At 47.7% G+C, this 21,253-nt stretch overlaps 1 protein-coding gene across 1 annotated transcript in view; it reads left to right on the forward strand.

Moving 5' to 3' along the window:
* LOC122924380 (vomeronasal type-2 receptor 26-like) overlaps positions 1-21,253 on the forward strand; it is an 82,473-nt gene that overhangs the window by 53,534 nt on the left and 7,686 nt on the right. Inside the window, exons 3-4 of the mRNA XM_044275409.1 lie at positions 5,027-5,032; positions 6,843-6,966. Coding sequence (XP_044131344.1) covers positions 5,027-5,032; positions 6,843-6,966 — 130 coding nt within the window. The remainder of the gene's footprint in view (positions 1-5,026; positions 5,033-6,842; positions 6,967-21,253) is intronic.

Below are 21,253 nucleotides of genomic sequence, written 5' to 3' on the forward strand. Positions count from 1 at the left end.
CGGGCAGTAGCAGGCGGAGTCTCTTGGCGGCGGGTGTTCTGCTTTTGCCCACTGCTCCCTCTTTTGCTACGCTGTTGGCTCGGTCTCACCACTGCCTCTTCCTCCGAACTGTGAAAGTCAGTGGCACGACCTTCATTCCATGTGGGGTCTAGGATCTCATCGTCCCCTGCATAGTCTTCCACCCAGTCTTGATCCCTGACCTCCTGTTCAGTCTGCACACTGCAGAAAGACGCAGCAGTTGGCACCTGTGTTTCGTCATCATCAGAGACATGCTGAGGTGGTATTCCCATGTCCTCATCATCAGGAAACATAAGTGGTTGTGCGTCAGTGCATTCTATATCTTTCACCGCTGGGGAAGGGCTAGGTGGATGCCCTTGGGAAACCCTGCCAGCGGAGTCTTCAAACAGCATAAGAGACTGCTGCATAACTTGAGGCTGAGACAGTTTCCCTGGTATGCATGGGGGTGATGTGACAGACTGATGGGGTTGGTTTTCAGGCGCCATCTGTGCGCTTTCTGCAGAAGACTGGGTGGGAGATAATGTGAACGTGCTGGATCCACTGTCGGCCACCCAATTGACTAATGCCTGTACCTGCTCAGGCCTTACCATCCTTAGAACGGCATTGGGCCCCACCATATATCGCTGTAAATTCTGGCGGCTACTGGGACCTGAGGTAGTTGGTACACTAGGACGTGTGGATGTGGCAGAACGGCCACGTCCTCTCCCAGCACCAGAGGGTCCACTAACACCACCACGACCATGTCCACGTCCGCGTCCCTTACTAGATGTTTTCCTCATTGTTATCGTTCACCACAACAACAAAAATATTATTTGGCCCAATGTATTGAATTCAAATTCAGCTGAATATAAATTTGAGGCCTAGTATTTAGGCGCTGGGTGACAGGTATGGGTTTACTGACAGAATTAGACTTGGAAATGCACAGTAGCGTGTGTGTGTGAAGTTATTCTGAATGACCCTATGTGCACCTTGAATATGATCTACCCTTTTAGGGATAGATTTCAAATAGCTCTGATATAGCAGAAACCACTAAATTATGAAATTGCTAAATTGGGAATTGTATTTCAACCCAGAACCAAAAATGTGCTTTGACGGACACTAAATAACTTGCCCAGCCACAACAGGACAGCGGTAACGAGAGATTTAGCGGGATATAAATTTGAGGCCTAGTATTTAGGCGCTGGGTGACCGGTATGGATTTAGTGACAGAATTAGACTGGGATATGGCCAAAAAATAACCACACTATTGCTGGTTAAATGCACTTGGTGACGGGCGCAGCTTGCCCCTGATGTAGTATATGGCCAAAAAATGAACAGACTATTGCTGGTTAAATGCACTTGGTGTGATAGCTTGACCAACCACACTACTGAGGGTTAAATGCACTTGGTGTGACAGCTTGACCAACCACACCATTGAGGGTTAAATGCACTTGGTGATGGGCGCAGCTTGCCCCTGATGTAGTATATGGCCAAAAAATAAACAGACTATTGCTGGTTAAATGCACTTGGTGTGACAGCTTCACCCTGATGTAGGCTTTAGCCAAAAAACAACCACACCATTGAGGGTTAAATGCACTTGGTCGCAGCTTGGATGCACTTGGTCGCAGCACCGCACAAGACACAAAATGGCCGCCGATCACTCTAGAAAAAAGTGACTGACAAACGGTCTGGGCAGCCTAAAAACAGTGAGCATTTGAATTTCAGCAGCTCAATGATGCACAGCTGCAGATCGATCGATTAATCAAGTGAAGTCCTTTGGAGGGGTTAATCTGCCTAATCTCGCCCTACTGTCGCATCCGCAACCTCTCCCTACGCTAATCAGAGCAGAGGGCGGCGCTATGTGACTCCAGCTTAAATAGAGGCTGGGTCACATGGTGCTCTGGCCAATCACAGCCATGCCAATAGTAGGCATGGCTGTGACGGCCTCTTGGGGCAAGTAGTATGACGCTTGTTGATTGGCTGCTTTGCAGCCTTTCAAAAAGCGCCAAGAAAGCGTCACAAAAGCGCCAAGAAAGCGACGAACACCGAACCCGAACCCGGACTTTTCAGAAAATGTCCGGGTTCGGGTCCGTGTCACGGACACCCCAAAATTCGGTACGAACCCGAACTATACAGTTCGAGTTCGCTCATCCCTAATTTTGACCCCTTACTATTGGACTAGTGCTGCTGTTTAATTTTTGTTTGCTATATATATATATATATATATATATATACCTACACTACAGAGGACAGTATACTGTGTATATATATATATATACTACAGAGGACAGTATACTGTATATATACTACAGAGGACAGTATACTGTATATATACTACAGAGGACAGTATACTGTATATATATACTACAGAGGACAGTATACTGTATATATATTACAGAGGACAGTATACTGTATATATATACACTACAGAGGACAGTATACTGTGTATATATATATATATATATATATATACTACAGAGGACAGTATACTGTATATATACTACAGAGGACAGTATACTGTATATATATTACAGAGGACAGTATACTGTATATATATACACTACAGAGGACAGTATACTGTGTATATATATATATATACTACAGAGGACAGTATACTGTATATATATATACTACAGAGGACAGTATACTGTATATATACTACAGAGGACAGTATACTGTATATATATTACAGAGGACAGTATACTGTATATATATACACTACAGAGGACAGTATACTGTGTATATATATATATATATATACTACAGAGGACAGTATACTGTATATATATACTACAGAGGACAGTATACTGTATATATACTACAGAGGACAGTTTACTGTATATATACTACAGAGGACAGTATACTGTACATATATACACACTACAGAGGACAGTATACTGTGTATATATATATATATATACTACAGAGGACAGTATACTGTATATATACTACAGAAGACAGTATTGTGTGTGTATATATATATATATAAATATATACTGTACATAAAGATAAAACGTAACCTTTAATAATGTTACTATGAGGGTCCATTCACACGTCCGTAAGTGTTTTGCGGATCCGCAAAACACGGACACCGGCAATGTGCATTCCGTAATTTGTGGACCGCACATCGCTGGCACTATAATAGAAAATGTCTAATCTTGTTTACTCTGCAATTGCGGACAAGAATAGGACATGTTCTATTTTTTGGCGGAAACGGCAGCACAGATGCGGAAGTGCGGATCCGCAAATGCAGATGCAGACAGCACTTTCCGGCCCTAATGAAAATGAATGGGTCTGCACCCGTTCCGCAAAATTGTGGAACGGATGCGGATCCATTTTGCGGACGTGTGAATGGAAAAGATATCCCTCAAAATGAAAATAAATTAAATTATTAAAAGTTAAGCAAAAAGCATAGATGTGGTCGGCAATAACAAGTGCTCGGCGGCACTAAATCAGGTGCTCGGCAGCACCAAATCAGAAGCCATATGTCCTACCACAATCCGGGGGGTTCCAGTGCACATCCATGAATCCCGGAGGGAAAGCAAAAAACATATCTCCCTGGGCTAGATGATGATGTGGTATTGAAGGACAGGGTGAGCAAAGAACTGTCCCTGATATTGCCCTACAGGGGGTGCTATTCTGGCCCTGATAGCCTAACCACAGACCACCCGCCCTGATAAGAGCGACCCCGTCCAGAACCTTACCCTATATAAAAATAGCCCTAGTAAGCCCCGAGGCCCCTGACTTCCAGGTGATCACTATAGAGATCTATGTGTTTTTGACTCATTATAAAAGTATATTATAAGTATATCACACCCCTCTGTGTATCACACCTATCTATAGCACAGCTATACTACTGCTTACAAGGACTTTTGCGGCCCTATTAGCTAGCGTTTGGTGTCCCTAACAGCCTGTCCCTGCTCCACACAGCAACCTCTCCCTACACTGGCAAAACACTGAATGTAAAATGGCGGCCAGATCGGGTTTATTTATAAGGTAGGGGGTGTTCATGTGCTGAAACGTCTCAATTGGCTGTCCTGTACCACCTGATGGACGTGTCATGGGTCAAAGTTTTTCACAATGTAAAAAAATATGGGGGGCACGAATTTCTCCATATGTTTGCATTTTCGGCAAATCGCGAACACGCAAAGTTCGCAGTGAAATGTCCGCCGGGCGAACCGCAAGGCCATCTCTAGCTGACATGCAAGAGGAGGATAGCGACCGTGATGCCCATTGTTAAAGAACATCTGCAAAGAGCTCAGGAGGCTCAAAGCAGAATCTATAACGGGTCTGCCAAGGTAAGGGACTTTAATCCCGGGAAAGGCTCCTGATTCTAGTTCCCACTGTAGAAAGTAAGTTTCTGGCAAAGTGGCAGAGTCCCTACGAGGTTGTGGAAAAAGTGGGCGAGGTGAACTATAAGGTGCACCAACCAGGAAGGAGAAAACCATACCAGATTTACTACGTAAATCTGATCAAGCCATGGAAAGATCGGGAGTCATTGGTGGCCGCACAGACCATGAGTAAGGAGGTGTCACCACCAATTCCTCCGGTAAAAATTAGTGAGGCATTGTCAGTACCCCAGAAACAAGAAGTAAAGGAGTTTCTACAGAAAAATTGAGGAAGGTTTTCTGACCTACCAGGCCGTACCCACCTGATAAAACATTCAGTGAGAACTGAACCCCACAGTAAGGTGAATCTAAAGCCCTACAGGATACCAGAAGCACACAGAAAAGCTGTATCCTCTTAGGTCAGGCGCATGCTTGAGTTAGGGGTCATTGAGGAATCTACCAGTGAGTGGTCAAGCCCTATTGTCTTAATCCCGAAGCCTTATGGGATTTGGAGATTTTGTAATGATTTCCGGAGGCTAAATGAGGTGTCAAAATTCGATGCGTACCCCATGCCCAGAGTAGACAAATAATTGAGAGGCTTGGGAAAGCAAGGTACATCACGACCCTTGACCTTACAAAATGGTATTGGCAGATACCAATATAAGATGATGCGATAGAAAACACTGCATTCTCTACTCCAGAACACAGTGATGCTGTTCGGGTTACATGGAGCCCCTGCTACATTTCAGAGGTTGATGGACCTGATCTTGAAACCACATCGTGACTATGCAGCCGCTTACCTTGATAATGTGGTCATTTTTTCAAATGATTGGAGAAGTCACCTCTGGAAGGTACAGGCCGTTATAGACTCCATTAGTTATGCTGGCCTAACCATAAACCCTGAGAAATGTGCAGTGGGTCTAGAGGAAGCAAAATACCTGGGCTACATTATTGGTAAAGGGCTGGTTAAACCCCAGATCAATAAAGTAGAGGCGATACAAGACTGGCCTAGGCCCTTAACGAAGAAACAAGTCAAGGCCTTCCTTGGCATAACAGGGTACTAGCACAGGTTCCTACTGGATTTTGCCTCGATGGCAGCATCATTGACTGACTTAACAAAAGGTCCTAAGTCAGTAATGCTGAAGTGGACCCCAAAGGCAGAAAAGGCCTTTCAAAGCCTAAAGGCTGCTCTCTGTCAACAGCCAGTGTCCGGATTTCAGAAAAGAGTTTCTGGTCCAGACTGATGCATCTGAGACAGGCTTGGGAGCGGTCCTGTCACAAGTGATAAATGGGGAGGAGCACCCAGTGATGTACCTAAGTAGGAAGTTGACCCCGGCAGAAAAAAAAATATGCCATAGTGGAACGAGAGTGTCTAGCCATTAAATGGGCTCTGGAGTCACTTAAATATTACCTGCTGGGTAGGAAATTTCTGTTGGTAACAGATCACGCTCCTTTAACTTGGATGAAACAAAACAGGGAGAAAAACGCAAGAGTGACCGGGTGGTTTCTCTCCCTGCAAAATTTTAATTTCAAGGTTGAACATAGGCCGGGGAAATTACAGGGGAACGCAGATGCTTTGTCCAGGATACACTGCTTGTTGGCTAAAAATCTCCGGTCTGGAGAAGGGGGGGGGGGGGGATATGTGGAAGGTGAACAGAAAAGTGTATGGTAAAGTCCTGGAAGGGGTGTATATCCCACCCAGCTTCCTCAATGGGGAGAGGTAAATAAAATCCAGAAGGTTAAAATGATCTCAGCAATGTGTAGGTTGCTGAGACAGTTTTGTTAAGTTTATGGGCTGGATTTTATTGGATTGGTAGAGGGACCTCCGCAGTCCACCCCATTCCGGGACAGGTTTTCCCCTAGCCTGAGGGATCCCCAGCTGAAGCCAGCTGGGATCATCAAGGGGAAATAAAGCGCAGTCCAGGCTGTCAGTCTAGTTGAGTGAGGTCTCGAGAAAGTCTGGGAAGATGGCTGCCCTGCTGGCTAGAGAAGCCAAGTTCTCTGTGTGAACTGTGTTCAATAGCTGACTTAGGAACTTCACTGTATTAGCCAGAGCCCAGACGGGCAGGTGTTTATTTTGGTTTATGTTTTGTGGTGCTGGACCTTCACCTTACCCAGTGATTTATAACTGGGTTGCCTGTATTGCCGGAGTGTGATAAATAAAGCAACATTTGGACTTTAACCCTGTGGTCTGCAAAAGAATCTGTAATCGCCGCCCTACCTGAGAGTGTAACCCCTACACTTTGTATGGCTTGATAAAGTCTTATATGAAAGGGGTATTCCACATAGAGAAAGTGATCCCCTTTAAATGGAGATGTCGCTATGCTTCATATATGTCTGTAACCTGAAGCTAGAAGAAATCGGACCTGCTGGCGTCACTCTTCTATGTAATATTTGGGGAACCGCTGGTGCTGTCTTCATTTACTTCTTATGATGGTGACGTCACTTTCTGTAGTCCACCCTTCTAGGTCTCCTCATCACTATTATCACATTTGTGCATTTTCTCTTTTCCATCAGGTCCCGGTATCCCGCTGCTCAGACCCGTGTTTACCTGGAAGCCGGAAAATGGCGAGACCAACAATTCACACCTGCTGCTATGACTGCGTCCCATGTTCAGAAGGAGAGATATCCAATATAACCGGTATGTGGGAGTATGAGTTGTAGTACTGTGTTACCAGTGGTGGTGATGAGCGAATCAAAGCTGATGAAGTGGAATTCGATCCGAATTTCAGGAATTATTCGATTCACACCGAATCCGAATTTCCTCACGATTCCTGGTAATGAATCACATTTTTTCCTAAAATGGCTGCTGCACATGTGAGGACATGGAGCAAAGAACTTTGGGAACGCGGGATCACCCACAATGCCATGCATGCAGCCAATCAGCAGCCAGCCCTGTGATGTCACAGCCCTATATATAGCCTCAGCCATCTTGGATTCTGCCATTTTACAGTGTACTTAGTGCAGGGAGAGACGTCAGCAGGCGCTAGGGACAGTGTAAGGAAAAACGTAATTGTGCTAAAAAAAACGATTTACAAGTTCAGGGTGTAACGGGGTTCCAAAGGCGCACTCGGTCTCCCATCAGCCACAGACCTGCTGCTTAGCTTCGGGAGCGAGGATCTGTGTTTGACCTCGTTCTCAGGGCGGCTTTGCTAGCTGGGAGGTTCTCTGCTCCTAGGTCTGCCTTGAGCGCCGAGCTGATCACTCGGTGCTCGACTGGTCGGTCTGTCGGTCATGTGACGCTGGCCACGTCACATGACCCTCACTCCCCACTATAAATACAGGCAGCCTGCTGGCCACAGGTTGCCTGTTAATTCTAGGTTCCTGGCATTTTGTTGGACTACTGTGTACTTACCTGATCCTGTTCCCTGACAATCCTTTGCCTGCTCCTCCTGTACTGCGTATCCTTCCTGGTATATTGACCTCGGCTTCCACCTGACTATTCTTTGCGGACTCCTTTGGTACTTCTCGACTCTCCTGGTATTTATGACCCCGGCTTCTCCTGACCATTCTTTGCTTATCCCTCTGTACTGCGTTGTCCTCTAGGTATTGACCCGGTCCGTTCACGTTCCGTTGTACGTCCTATTAGTCGTTCTGCGGTGAATTTGATTGTTATATTTCTTTTTTTGGGGTGTAGAAATGGGAAAAAAACGAGTGAAGGCGGATGCTCAACAGACAGAGACAAAATAATCAGTGACGTCAACACAGACTTACTGCTGACCCCCTCTCCACTCTGTCGGGGGCTCTACTTGTATAAGGGGTTAATAGAACAGGTTCTGTAGACATCTATGTGGAATCAGCTGACGACGGTGTAAAAGGAGTGCACTTCTTCTTGGCCCTAACATCGACCTGTAAGGCTAATTTCATACTTGAGTTATTTGGTCAGTTATACAGGCACAGTGCTCCACACCGCTATACAGGCACAGTGCTCCACACCGCTATACAGGCACAGTGCTCCACACCGCTATACAGGCACAGTGCTCCACACCGCTATAAAGGCTCTCTGCATGTGATTCGCCGAGAGACTGTAGGGACAGTGCAGGCTGAATTTAATGGACTTGTGCATCTTGTTCACCTGCTGCGCTTCTCATACTTTATCTGTTGTGTTATACATAGACTTACTGTGCATCAGACTCATTGTCACCATTCAGTCTAATCTATTTCTGTGTTTATCTTGTTCACCTGCTGCAGCATTCATACTTAATATGTTCTAATTAGAGGTGGGACGACAAATCCGTCAAATCCACGAATCCCTCGAATCTTGTTGGATTTGTGGGGTTCTTGTACTCGAATCCTGGCGTAATTTAGTAAAATTCGAATCCGATGAATCCTGCGGCACGATATGGCGATTTGACCCAAAAATGCTGCGATTAGTTTACCTAATGATACACGGCCACTGCCATGCCGCACAGAGCGGTGGGCGCGTGTATCAACAGAGGGAGGAGAGGCTGGGGCCGGCATCTGGATTAGGAATGACAGCGGGGACCGGTGCAGTCCCTGTATTCTACTGCACCGGCCCCGCTCACTGTTGTATAATCTCATCTAACCTGTAGGCATTGGTAATATATAATAATCATTTGTAATCCAGCTGTATTACTTACAACTAAGCTCCGGAGAGGAGGCAGGTCGGGAGGGCGGACGGGCGGTGTGTCACTCACTACGTTATGCACCTGTGCCGCCCTCTTTATGAATGAATCAGGCGGCGCAGGCATGTGACGTAGTGAGTGACGCGTCTCTGCTCGCCCTCCGGGCCTGCCTCCTCTCTGTTACGGAATTTAGTTGTAAGTAATACAGCTGGATTACAAATGATTATTAAATTTAAAAATGCCTACAGGTTAGATAAGATTATACAACAGTGAGCAGGGCCGGTGCAATAGAATACAGGGATTGCACCAGTCCCCACTGTCATTCCTAATCCAGATGCTGGCCCCTGTATTGGGGGTCATTCACACTGCAGGGACACTGTTATGGGGGGATCTGTGGATGGCACATAGCATAAGGTGCTATATGTGTCATCCACAGATCCCCCCCCCCCCATAACAGTGCCATCCAGAGATCCCCCATAACAGTGCCATCCAGAGATCCCCCATAACAGTGCCATCCAGAGATCCCCCATAACAGTGCCATCCAGAGATCCCCCATAACAGTGCCATCCAGAGATCCCCCATAACAGTGCCATCCAGAGATCCCCCATAACAGTGCCATCCAGAGATCCCCCATAACAGTGCCATCCAGAGATCCCCCATAACAGTGCCATCCAGAGATCCCCCATAACAGTGCCATCCAGAGATCCCCCATAACAGTGCCATCCAGAGATCCCCCATAACAGTGCCATCCAGAGATCCCCCATAACAGTGCCATCCAGAGATCCCCCCCACATAAGTGTTTGGATCACTTTGTTTCTTACACCGTTCACACAATTCTTATTCACAGGATTTGTAGGAGTAAAGATTCGAAAGATTCTATATATTCGAGAACCTTTACGGATTCTGATTCGAAAAAATTGGGTTTGTCCCGCCTCTAGTTCTCATATTCAAAAAAATTACTGTGTGACTCACCTGCTACAGCATTAATATTAAACTGTGTGTGTATATGTATGTATGTATATATATATATATATATATATATATATATATATATATATATATATATACAGTTGCAAGAAAAAGTATGTGAACCCTTCGGAATGATATGGATTTCTGCACAAATTGGTCATAAAATGTGATCTGATCTTCATCTAAGTCACAACAATAGACAATCACAGTCTGCTTAACCTAATAACACACAAAGAGTTAAATGTTACCATGTTTTTATTGAACACACCATGTAAACATTCACAGTGCAGGTGGAAAAAGTATGTGAACCCTTGGATTTAATAACTGGTTGAACCTTCTTTGGAAGCAATAACTTCAACCAGACGTTTCCTGTAGTTGCAGATCAGACGTGCACAACGGTCAGGAGTAATTCTTGGCCATTCCTCTTTACAGAACGGTTTCAGTTCAGCAATATTTTTGGGATGTCTGGTGTGAATCGCTTTCTTGAGGTCCTGCCACAACATCTCAATCGGGTTGAGGTCAGGACTCTGACTGGGCCGCTCCAGAAGGCGGATTTTCTTCTGTTTAAGCCATTCTGTTGTTGATTTACTTTTATGCTTTGGGTCGTTGTCCTGTTGCAACACTCATCTTCTGATGAGCTTCAGCTGGTGGACAGATGGCCTTAAAGAGGACCTTTCACTTGTATAAACTATGTGAACTGAGTATGCTGCCATATAGAGCGGCGCCCGGGGATCTCACTGCACTTACTATTATCCCCGGGAGAAAAAAACCTCCCAGGCTGTGAGCTGTGCGCTGTGATTGGCCAGCGCTGCAGCCTAGGAGAAGGAGACGCCCACAGGACAAGGGAAGACCTGCCTACTATAACTTAAGGAGCAAAGGTACCGGAGCCTATAACGGGAGAACGGAGCGGCGCCCGGGGATAATAGTAAGTGCAGTGAGATCCCCGGGCGCCGCTCTATATGGCAGCATACTTAGTTCACATAGTTTATACAAGTGAAAGGTCCTCTTTAAGTTCTCCTGCAAAATGTCTTGATAAACTTGGGAATTCATTTTTCCTTCGATGATAGCAATCCGTCCAGGCCCTGACGCAGCAAAGCCGCCCCAAACCATGATGCCCCCACCACCATACTTCACAGTTGGGATGAGGTTTTGCTGTTTGTGTGCTGTGCCTCTTTTTCGTCACACAACGCCACACAACTCAACTTCTAAACAACTCAACTTTGGTTTAACTGTCCACAGAATATTTTGCCAGTACTGCCGTGGAACATCCAGGTGCTCTTGTGCAAACTGTAAACGTGCAGCAATGTTTTTTTGGACAGCAGTGGCTTCCTCTGTGGTATCCTCCCATGAAATCCATTCTTGTTTAGTGTTTTGTAAGTCTTTAGCTGACACTCTAGGATTCTTCTTCACCTCATTGAGCAGTCTGCGCTGTGCTCTTGCAGTCATCTTTACAGGACGGCCACTCCTAGGGAGAGTAGCAGCAGTGCTGAACTTTCTCCATTTATAGACAATTTGTCTTACCGTGGACCGATGAACAGCAAGGCTTTTGGAGATACTTTTATAACCCTTTCCAGCTTTATGCAAGACAACGATTCTTAATCGTAGTTCTTCTGAGAGCTCTTTTGTGCGAGGCATCATTCACATCAGGCAATGCTTCTTGTGAAAAGCAAACCCAGAACTGGTGTGTGTTCTTTATAGGGCAGGGCAGCTGTAACCAACACCTCCAATCTCATCTCATTGATTGGACTCCAGTTGGCCGACACCTCACTCCAATTAGCTCTTGGAGATGTCATTAGTCTAGGGGTTCACATACTTTTTCCACCTGCACTGTGAATGTTTACATGGTGTGTTCAATAAAAACATGGTAACATTAACTCTTTGTGTGTTATTAGTTTAAGCCGACTGTGATTCTCTATTGTTGTGACTTAGATGAAGATCAGATCACATTTTATGACCAATTTGTGCAGAAATCCATATCATTCCAAAGGGTTCACATACTTTTTCAGGCAACTGTATATATTGTGGTAATGTGTATGGTAAAGTGCAGGACGACGTGTGTATCTCACCCAGATATCTCAGCTGAGTGAGGTAACTGAAATCCAGAAAGCTGCAGTGGTTTCGGACAAGTGTAGTTTGCCGGGACAGGTTTGTTTAGGTTCTGTACTGGACTGGATTTTATTTGGACTGGTAGGTAGGTTTGGTAGTGGGACCTCCCAGTCTATACCCCTCCAGTAAACGTTCTTTCACTAGCTGGAGATGATCCCAGGTGAGGCTTGCTGACATCATCATTGGGGGAAATAAAAGGGATCCCACACTGTCAGTCTGAGGGAGTTATGACTGGAAAGCTAACCTACATGGTTACAGCCTAGGAAACTGGTGGACTTGCTAACTGTTGAAGCCTTATTCCTCGTGTGTGAACAGCGCTCTGTAGGTGAAATAGAGACGACTAGTGATGGACGAACACAAGCCGGGATGTTTTGCGATCAAATGTTCGCGAACCGCGTGTTTGCGGCAGGCCTTATTGACTTTAACGGCAGGCAAACCTGAAAAACCTTCAGGTCATATTTTCAGCCACCAAATAATTACTAGAAGTGCACAAATAGTCCCACAACATGGACAGTGACATACTAGAGGAGGATCATTGGGAAAAATTCCCACAAAAAATATGTATTTTAATCAGGGGCCATTTTTATGGATCTTAATGGGAAACTCTCAGAAATGTGCCCTGCTGGAGCCTAGAATTTTTTTTTTTTTTTTAGGCCACGGGAGTACAGGCCCCAAGAACTAGGCATTCAGCTGACAGAAAAGATGTGATGATGTGGCTGGAGGTACATTAGGCGGTCACTGAATACAAATTGTACTGTCGGCCAGTACAGGTCCCAAAAAATAGGCATTCACCTGACAGAAAAGGCCTTTTATGCCGCTGTATATACATAAGACAAGGACCATTATTTGTTTTAGGTGGTCGTGGATTTGTGTGGGCTGGCATGAGGAAATTTAATTACACGTGATCGTCACAGGTGTTGAATTCCTCCGAGATCCATGCCTCATTCATTTTTAGAAATATGAGGTAGTCCACACTCTCGTGAGCTAGGCGAGTGCGCTTATCGGTCACAATCTTCCCTTGCTGCAGGAACGTCCCTTCGGACAGGACACTCGACGAGGGGCAAGCCAAGAGTTCCATGGCAAATTGTGACAGCTCTGACCACAGGTCAAGCCTGCACACCCAGTAGTCCAGGGCTTCCTCGCTTCTCAGAGTGTCCACATAGGCTGTTAACCCGATGTATTCGGACACCTGTCTGTCTAGGCGTTCCCTAAGGCTGTATCCGGAGGGCGGCTGTTGATGGGTTGGCTGCAAGAATGATCTCATATCCGAAGTGACCAAAACATCTTCAAATCACCCTCTTCTTGCAGGTGCGGGAGGATTTTTCACAAAAGCAGAATCCAGCATCTCTCGCAGCAAGGCCTGGAAATGCTGCATTCTGCCAGTCCTGTGGATGGCACTGTTATGGGGGATCGGTGGAGGGCACTGTTATGGGGGCATATGTGGATGACACTCTGTTATGGGGATCTGTGGATGACACACTGTTGTGGGGAATCTGTGGATGACACTGTTATGGAGTGGGATCTGTGGATGAAACACTGTTATGGGGGAATCTGTGGATGAAACAGTTATGGGGGAATCTGTGGATGAAACAGTTATGGGGGAATCTGTGGATGAAACACTGTTATGGGGGATCTGTGGATGACACACTGTTATGGGGGATCTGTGGATGACACACTGTTATGGGGGATCTGTGGATGACAAACTGTTATGGGGGATCTGTGGATGACACACTGTTATGGGGGATCTGTGGATGACACACTGTTATGGGGGATCTGTGGATGACACACTGTTATGGGGGATCTGTGGATGACACACTGTTATGGGGGATCTGTGGATGACACACTGTTATGGGGGATCTGTGGATGACACACTGTTATGGGGGATCTGTGGATGACACACTGTTATGGGGGATCTGTGGATGACACACTGTTATGGGGGATCTGTGGATGACACACTGTTATGGGGGATCTGTGGATGACACACTGTTATGGGGGATCTGTGGATGACACACTGTTATGGGGGATCTGTGGATGACACACTGTTATGGGGGATCTGTGGATGACACACTGTTATGGGGGATCTGTGGATGACACACTGTTATGGGGGATCCGTGGATGACACACTGTTATGGGGGATCCGTGGATGGCACTCTGTTATGGGGGCTCTGTGGATGGCACTGTTATGGGGGGATCTGTGGATGACACTCTGTTATGGGGGCATATGTGGATGACACTGTTATGGGGGGATCTGTGGATGACACATTGCATCTTATGTTATATATGTGTCATCCACAGATCCCCCCCCCATTGCAGTGTTCCTGTGTAAATAGTGACCTCCCAATACACAGCAGTCTGTATATGTAAAGTGTAGGCATAATCCTTAACCTGTGCTTAGTTACAGGCGGTGGTCTGTACTAGACGGGGGGTACAGGGCCTCGTGTGACAAGGGCTGTGTCATGATCTGATCATCGAAATGGTGAAACATAAGGCTGTGGACAGACAGTGAGGGGAAGAGGTGTCACAGCAGTGCAGAGTATTTCTGCAGTGTTATCTGTCCACTCAAATGGTTAAATGCACGAGGAAGGGAATGGAGGCAGGTGGGGGGGGGGGCATAGATTTGAATGGAAGGGGCTTCACAGCAGTACAGAGTGTTTCAGTGTAGTGGTCTAGCGAGATGCAGGGATCTGTCCAGTCATCTGATTTGCAATGAGTAGGATGGAGTGGAGACAACATGGAGATCACAGACAGTTAATGGAAGAGGATTCACAGCAGCACAGAGTATTTCAGTGCAGTGGTCTAGCGTGGTGCAGTAATCTGTCCACTCACCTGATTAAATGCATATTAGGAGGGGGATGGGGACAACATGGAGATCACAGACAATCTGTGAATGGAAGGGGCGTCACAGCAGCACATAGAATGTCATAGAATGCCCATTTAGAAGGAAAAAACATTACAGGAGACATTATACTGTATGGGGGCAGCCACAAGGAGACGTTATACTGTATGGGGGCAGCCACAAGGAGACGTTATACTGTATGGGGGCAGCCACAAGGAGACGTTATACTGTATGGGGGCAGCCACAAGGAGACGTTATACTGTATGGGGGCAGCCACAAGTAGACACTATACTGTGTGGGGGGCAGCCACAAGGAGACGTTATACTGTATGGGGGCAGCCACAAGGAGACGTTACACTGTATGGGGGGCCACAAGGAGACGTTACACTGTATGGGGGGCCACAAGGAGACGTTATACTGTATGGGGGCAGCCACAAGGAGACGTTATACTGTATGGGGGCAGCCACAAGGAGACGTTATACTGTATGGGGGCAGCCACAAGGAGACGTTATACTGTATGGGGGCAGCCACAAGGAGACGTTATACTGTATGGGGGCAGCCACAAGGAGACGTTATACTGTATGGGGGCAGCCACAAGGAGACGTTATACTGTATGGGGGCAGCCACAAGGAGACGTTATACTGTATGGGGGCAGCCACAAGGAGACGTTATACTGTATGGGGGCAGCCACAAGGAGACGTTATACTGTATGGGGGCAGCCACAAGGAGACGTTATACTGTATGGGGGCAGCCACAAGGAGACGTTATACTGTATGGGGGCAGCCACAAGGAGACGTTATACTTAGAGTTGAGCGAACACCTGGATGTTCGGGTTCGAGAAGTTCGGCCGAAACTCCAGGAAATGTTCGGGTTCGGGTTCCGAACTTCGTCCCGAACCCCATTGAAGTCAATGGGGACCCGAACTTTTCGGCACTAAAAAGGCTGTAAAACAGCCCAGGAAAGGGCTAGAGGGCTGCAAAAGGCAGCAACATGTAGGTAAATCCCCTGCAAACAAATGTGGATAGGGAAATGAATAAAAATAAAAATAAAATAAATAAAAATTTACCAATATCAAATGGAGAGGTCCCATAGCAGAGAATCAGGCTTCACGTCACCCACCACTGGAACAGTCCATTCTCAGATATTTAGGCCCCGGCACCCAGGCAGAGGAGAGAGGTCCCGTAACAGAGAATCTGGCTTCATGTCAGCAGAGAATCAGTCTGCATGTCATAGCAGAGAATCAGGCTTCACGTCAGCCACCACTGCAACAGTCCATTGGCATATATTTAGGCCCAGAACACACACAGGCAGAGGAGAGAGGTCCCGTAACAGAGATTCAGGCTTCATGTCAGCAGAGAATCAGTCTGCATGTCATAGCAGAGAATGAGGCTTCACGTCAGCCACCACTGTAACAGTCCATTGTCAGATATTTAGACCCAGGCAGAGGAGAGAGGTCCCGTAACAGAGAATCTGGCTTCATGTCAGCAGAGAATCAGTCTTCATGTCATAGAAGAGAATCAGGCTTCACGTCACCCAACATTGGAACAGTCCATTGGCATATATTTAGGCCCCGGCACCCAGACAGAGGAGAGGTTCAATCAACTTTGGGTTGCCTCGCAATATAATGGTAAAATGAAAATAAAAATAGGATTGAATGAGGAAGTGCCCTGGAGTACAATAATATATGGTTAAGGGTAGGTAGTTAATGTCTAATCTGGACAAGGGACGGACAGGTCCTATGGGATCCATGCCTGGTTCATTTTTATGAACGTCAGCTTGTCCACATTGGCTGTAGACAGGCGGCTGCGTTTGTCTGTAATGACGCCCCCTGCCGTGCTGAATACACGTTCAGACAAAACGCTGGCCGCCGGGCAGGCCAGCACCTCCAAGGGTGCTAGCTCTGGCCACGTGGACAATTTAAAGACCCAGAAGTTGAATGGGGCTGAACCATCAGTCAGTACGTGGAGGGGTGTGCACACGTACTGTTCCACCATGTTAGTGAAATGTTGCCTCCTGCTAACACGTTGCGTATCAGGTGGTGGTGCAGTTAGCTGTGGCGTGTTGACAAAACTTTTCCACATCTCTGCCATGCTAACCCTGCCCTCAGAGGAGCTGGCCGTGACACAGCTGCCTTGGCGACCTCTTGCTCCTCCTCTGCCTTGGCCTTGGGCTTACACTTGTTCCCCTGTGACATTTGGGAATGCTCTCAGTAGCGCGTCTACCAACGTGCGCTTGTACTCGCGCATCTTCCTATCACGCTCCAGTGCAGGAAGTAAGGTGGGCACATTGTCTTTGTAGCGTGGATCCAGCAGGGTGGCAACCCAGTAGTCCGCACACGTTAAAATGTGGGCAACTCTGCTGTTGTTGCGCAGGCACTGCAGCATGTAGTCGCTCATGTGTGCCTCATCCTCATCCTCCTCCACCTCCTCGTCCTCCTCGTCCTCCAGTAGTGGGCCCTGGCTGGCCACATTTGTACCTGACCTCTGCTGTTGCAAAAAACCTCTCTGAGTCACTTCGAAGAGACTGGCCTAAAAGTGCTAAAAATGACCCCTCCTCCTCCTCCTCCTCCTGGGCCACCTCCTCCTCCTCCTCCTCCTGGGCCACCTCCTCTTCCTCCTCCTGGGCCACCTCCTCTTCCATCATCACCCTAAGTGTTTTCTCAAGGAGACATAGAAGTGGTATTGTAACGCTGATAACGGCGTCATCGCCACTGGCCATGTTGGTGGAGTACTCGAAACAGCGCACACAGGTCTCGCATGGAGGCCCAGTCATTGGTGGTGAAGTGGTGCTGTTCCGCAGTGCGACTGACCCGTGCGTGCTGCAGCTGAAACTCCACTATGGCCTGCTGCTCACACAGTCTGTCCAGCATGTGCAAGGTGGAGTTCCACCTGGTGGGCACGTCGCATATGAGGCGGTGAGCGGGAAGGCCGAAGTTACGCTGTAGCGCAGACAGGCGAGCAGCGGCAGGATGTGAACGCCGGAAGCGCGAACAGATGGCCCGCACTTTATGCAGCAGCTCTGACATGTCGGGGTAGTTGTGAATGAACTTCTGCACCACCAAATTCAGCACATGCGCCAAGCAAGGGATGTGCGTCCAACCGGCTAGTCCCAGAGCTGCAACGAGATTTCGCCCATTATCGCACACCACCAGGCCGGGCTTGAGGCTCACCGGCAGCAACCACTCGTCGGTCTGTTGTTCTATACCCCGCCACAACTCCTGTGCGGTGTGGGGCCTGTCCCCCAAACATATGAGTTTCAGAATGGCCTGCTGACGTTTACCCCGGGCTGTGCTGAAGTTGGTGGTGAAGGTGTGTGGCTGACTGGATGAGCAGGTGGAAGAAGAGGATGAGGAAGTCGAGTAGGAGGAGGTGGCAACAGGAGGCAAAGAATGTTGCCCTGCGATCCTTGGCGGCGGAAGGACGTGCGCCAAACAGCTCTCCGCCTGGGGCCCAGCTGCCACTACATTTACCCAGTGTGCAGTTAGGGAGATATAGCGTCCCTGGCCGTGCTTACTGGTCCACATAACTGTGGTTAGGTGGATCCTGCCACAGATGGCGTTGCGCAGTGCACACTTGATTTTATCGGATACTTGGTTGTGCAGGGAAGGCACGGCTCTCTTGGAGAAGTAGTGCCGGCTGGGAACAACATACTGTGGGACAGCAAGCGACATGAGCTGTTTGAAGCTGTCTGTGTCCACCAGCCTAAATGACAGCATTTCATAGGCCAGTAGTTTAGAAATGCTGGCATTCAGGGCCAGGGATCGAGGGTGGCTAGGTGGGAATTTACGCTTTCTCTCAAATGTTTGTGAGATGGAGAGCTGAACGCTGCCGTGTGACATGGTTGAGATGCTTGGTGACGGAGGTGGTGGTGTTGGTGGTACATCCCCTGTTTGCTGGGCGGCAGGTGCCAACATTCCTCCAGAGGCGGAGGAAGAGGCCGAGGCAGCAGCAGAAGAGGCCGAGGCGGCGGCAGCAGCAGAAGAGGCCGAGGCGGCAGCAGCAGAAGGGGTAGCAGGGGGAGCCTGAGTGACTTCCTTGGTTTTAAGGTGTTTACTCCACTGCAGTTCATGCTTTGCATGCAGGTGCCTGGTCATGCAGGTTGTGCTAAGGTTCAGAACGTTAATGCCTCGCTTCAGGCTCTGATGGCACAGCGTGCAAACCACTCGGGTCTTGTCGTCAGCACATTGTTTGAAGAAGTGCCATGCCAGGGAACTCCTTGAAGCTGCCTTTGGGGTGCTCGGTCCCAGATGGCGGCGGTCAGTAGCAGGCGGAGTCTCTTGGCGGCGGGTGTTCTGCTTTTGCCCACTGCTCCCTCTTTTGCTACGCTGTTGGCTCGGTCTCACCACTGCCTCTTCCTCCGAACTGTGAAAGTCAGTGGCATGACCTTCATTCCATGTGGGGTCTAGGACCTCATCGTCCCCTGCATCGTCTTCCACCCAGTCTTGATCCCTGACCTCCTGTTCAGTCTGCACACTGCAGAAAGACGCAGCAGTTGGCACCTGTGTTTCGTCATCATCAGAGACATGCTGAGGTGGTATTCCCATATCCTCATCATCAGGAAACATAAGTGGTTGTGCGTCAGTGCAGTCTATGTCTTCCACCGCTGGGGAAGGGCTAGGTGGATGCCCTTGGGAAACCCTGCCAGCAGAGTCTTCAAACAGCATAAGAGACTGCTGCATAACTTGAGGCTCAGACAGTTTCCCTGGTATGCATGGGGGTGATGTGACAGACTGATGGGCTTGGTTTTCAGGCGCCATCTGTGCGCTTTCTGCAGAAGACTGGGTGGGAGATAATGTGAACGTGCTGGATCCACTGTCGGCCACCCAATTGACTAATGCCTGTACCTGCTCAGGCCTTACCATCCTTAGAACGGCATTGGGCCCCACCAAATATCCCTGTAAATTATGGCGGCTACTGGGACCTGAGGTAGTTGGTACACTAGGACGTGTGGCTGTGGCAGAACGGCCACGTCCTCTCCCAGCACCAGAGGGTCCACTAACACCACCACGACTATGTCCGCGTCCTTTACTAGATGTTTTCCTCATTGTTATCGTTCACCACAACAAATATATTATTTGGCCCAATGTATTGAATTCAAATTCAGGCCTTTTTTTAAAGACACCTAACACTATCTGGCATCTATTTAGGTACCGTATTACACTAATACAGGCACAGCAGTAACCACAGATTTAGCGGACTATAAATTTGAGGCCTGTTATTTAGGTGCTGGGTGACAGGTATAGGTTTACTGACAGAATTAGACTGGGAAATGCACAGTAGCGTGTGTGTGAAGTTATTCTGAATGACCCTATGTGCACCTTGAATATTATATACCCTTTTAGGGATAGATTTAAAGTAGGCCTGATACAGCAGAAACCACTAAATTAGGAAATTGCAAAATTGGGAATTGTATTTCAACCCAGAACAAAAACTGTGCTTTGACGGACACTAAATAACTTGACCAGCCACAGCAGTAACGACAGATTTAGCAGACTACACATTTGAGGCCTATTATTTAGGTGCTGGGTGACAGGTATTTGTTTACGGACAGAATTAGACTGGGATATGGCCAAAAAATAACCACATTATTGATGTTTAAATGCACTTGGTGTGACAGCTTGACCAACCACACTACTGAGGGTTAAATGCACTTGGTGACAGCTTGCCCCTGATGTAGGATATAGCCAAAAAACAACCACACTACTGAGGGTTAAATGCACTTGGTGACAGGCGCAGCTTGCCCCTGATGTAGTATATGGCCAAAAAATAACCACACTATTGCTGGTTAAATGCACTTGGTGACAGCTTCACCCTGATGTAGGATTTAGCCAAAAAACAACCACACTACTGAGGGTTAAATGCACTTGTTGGCAGCTTGTGCTGGCGCACCACAAGACACAAAATGGCCGCCGATCACCCCAGAAAAAAGTGAATGAATGAAAAACGGTCTGGGCAGCCTAAAAACAGTGAGCAATTGAATAGCAGCAGTTCAATGACCCACAGCTGCAGATCGATCACTGGATGGAGTCCTTTGGAGGAGTTAATCACTGCCTAATCTCGCCCTACTGTCGCAGCTGCAACCTCTCCCTACACTGATCAGAGCAGAGTGACGGGCGGCGCTACGTGACTCCAGCTTAAATAGAGGCTGGGTCACATGGTGCTCTGGCCAATCACAGCCATGCTATTAGTAGGCATGGCTGTGACGGCCTCTTGGGGCAAGTAGTATGACGCTTGTTGATTGGCTGCTTTGCAGCCTTTCAAAAAGCGCCAAGAAAGCGCCGAACACCGAACCCGGACCCGGACTTTTACGAAAATGTTCGGGTCCGTGTCACGGACACCCCAAAATTCGGTACGAACCCGAACTATACAGTTCGGGTTCGCTCATCCCTAGTTATACTGTATGGGGGCCACAAGGAGACATAGACTTACTGTG

The sequence above is a fragment of the Bufo gargarizans genome, chromosome 1 (assembly GCF_014858855.1).
Source record: "Bufo gargarizans isolate SCDJY-AF-19 chromosome 1, ASM1485885v1, whole genome shotgun sequence".
NCBI lineage: Eukaryota > Metazoa > Chordata > Amphibia > Anura > Bufonidae > Bufo > Bufo gargarizans.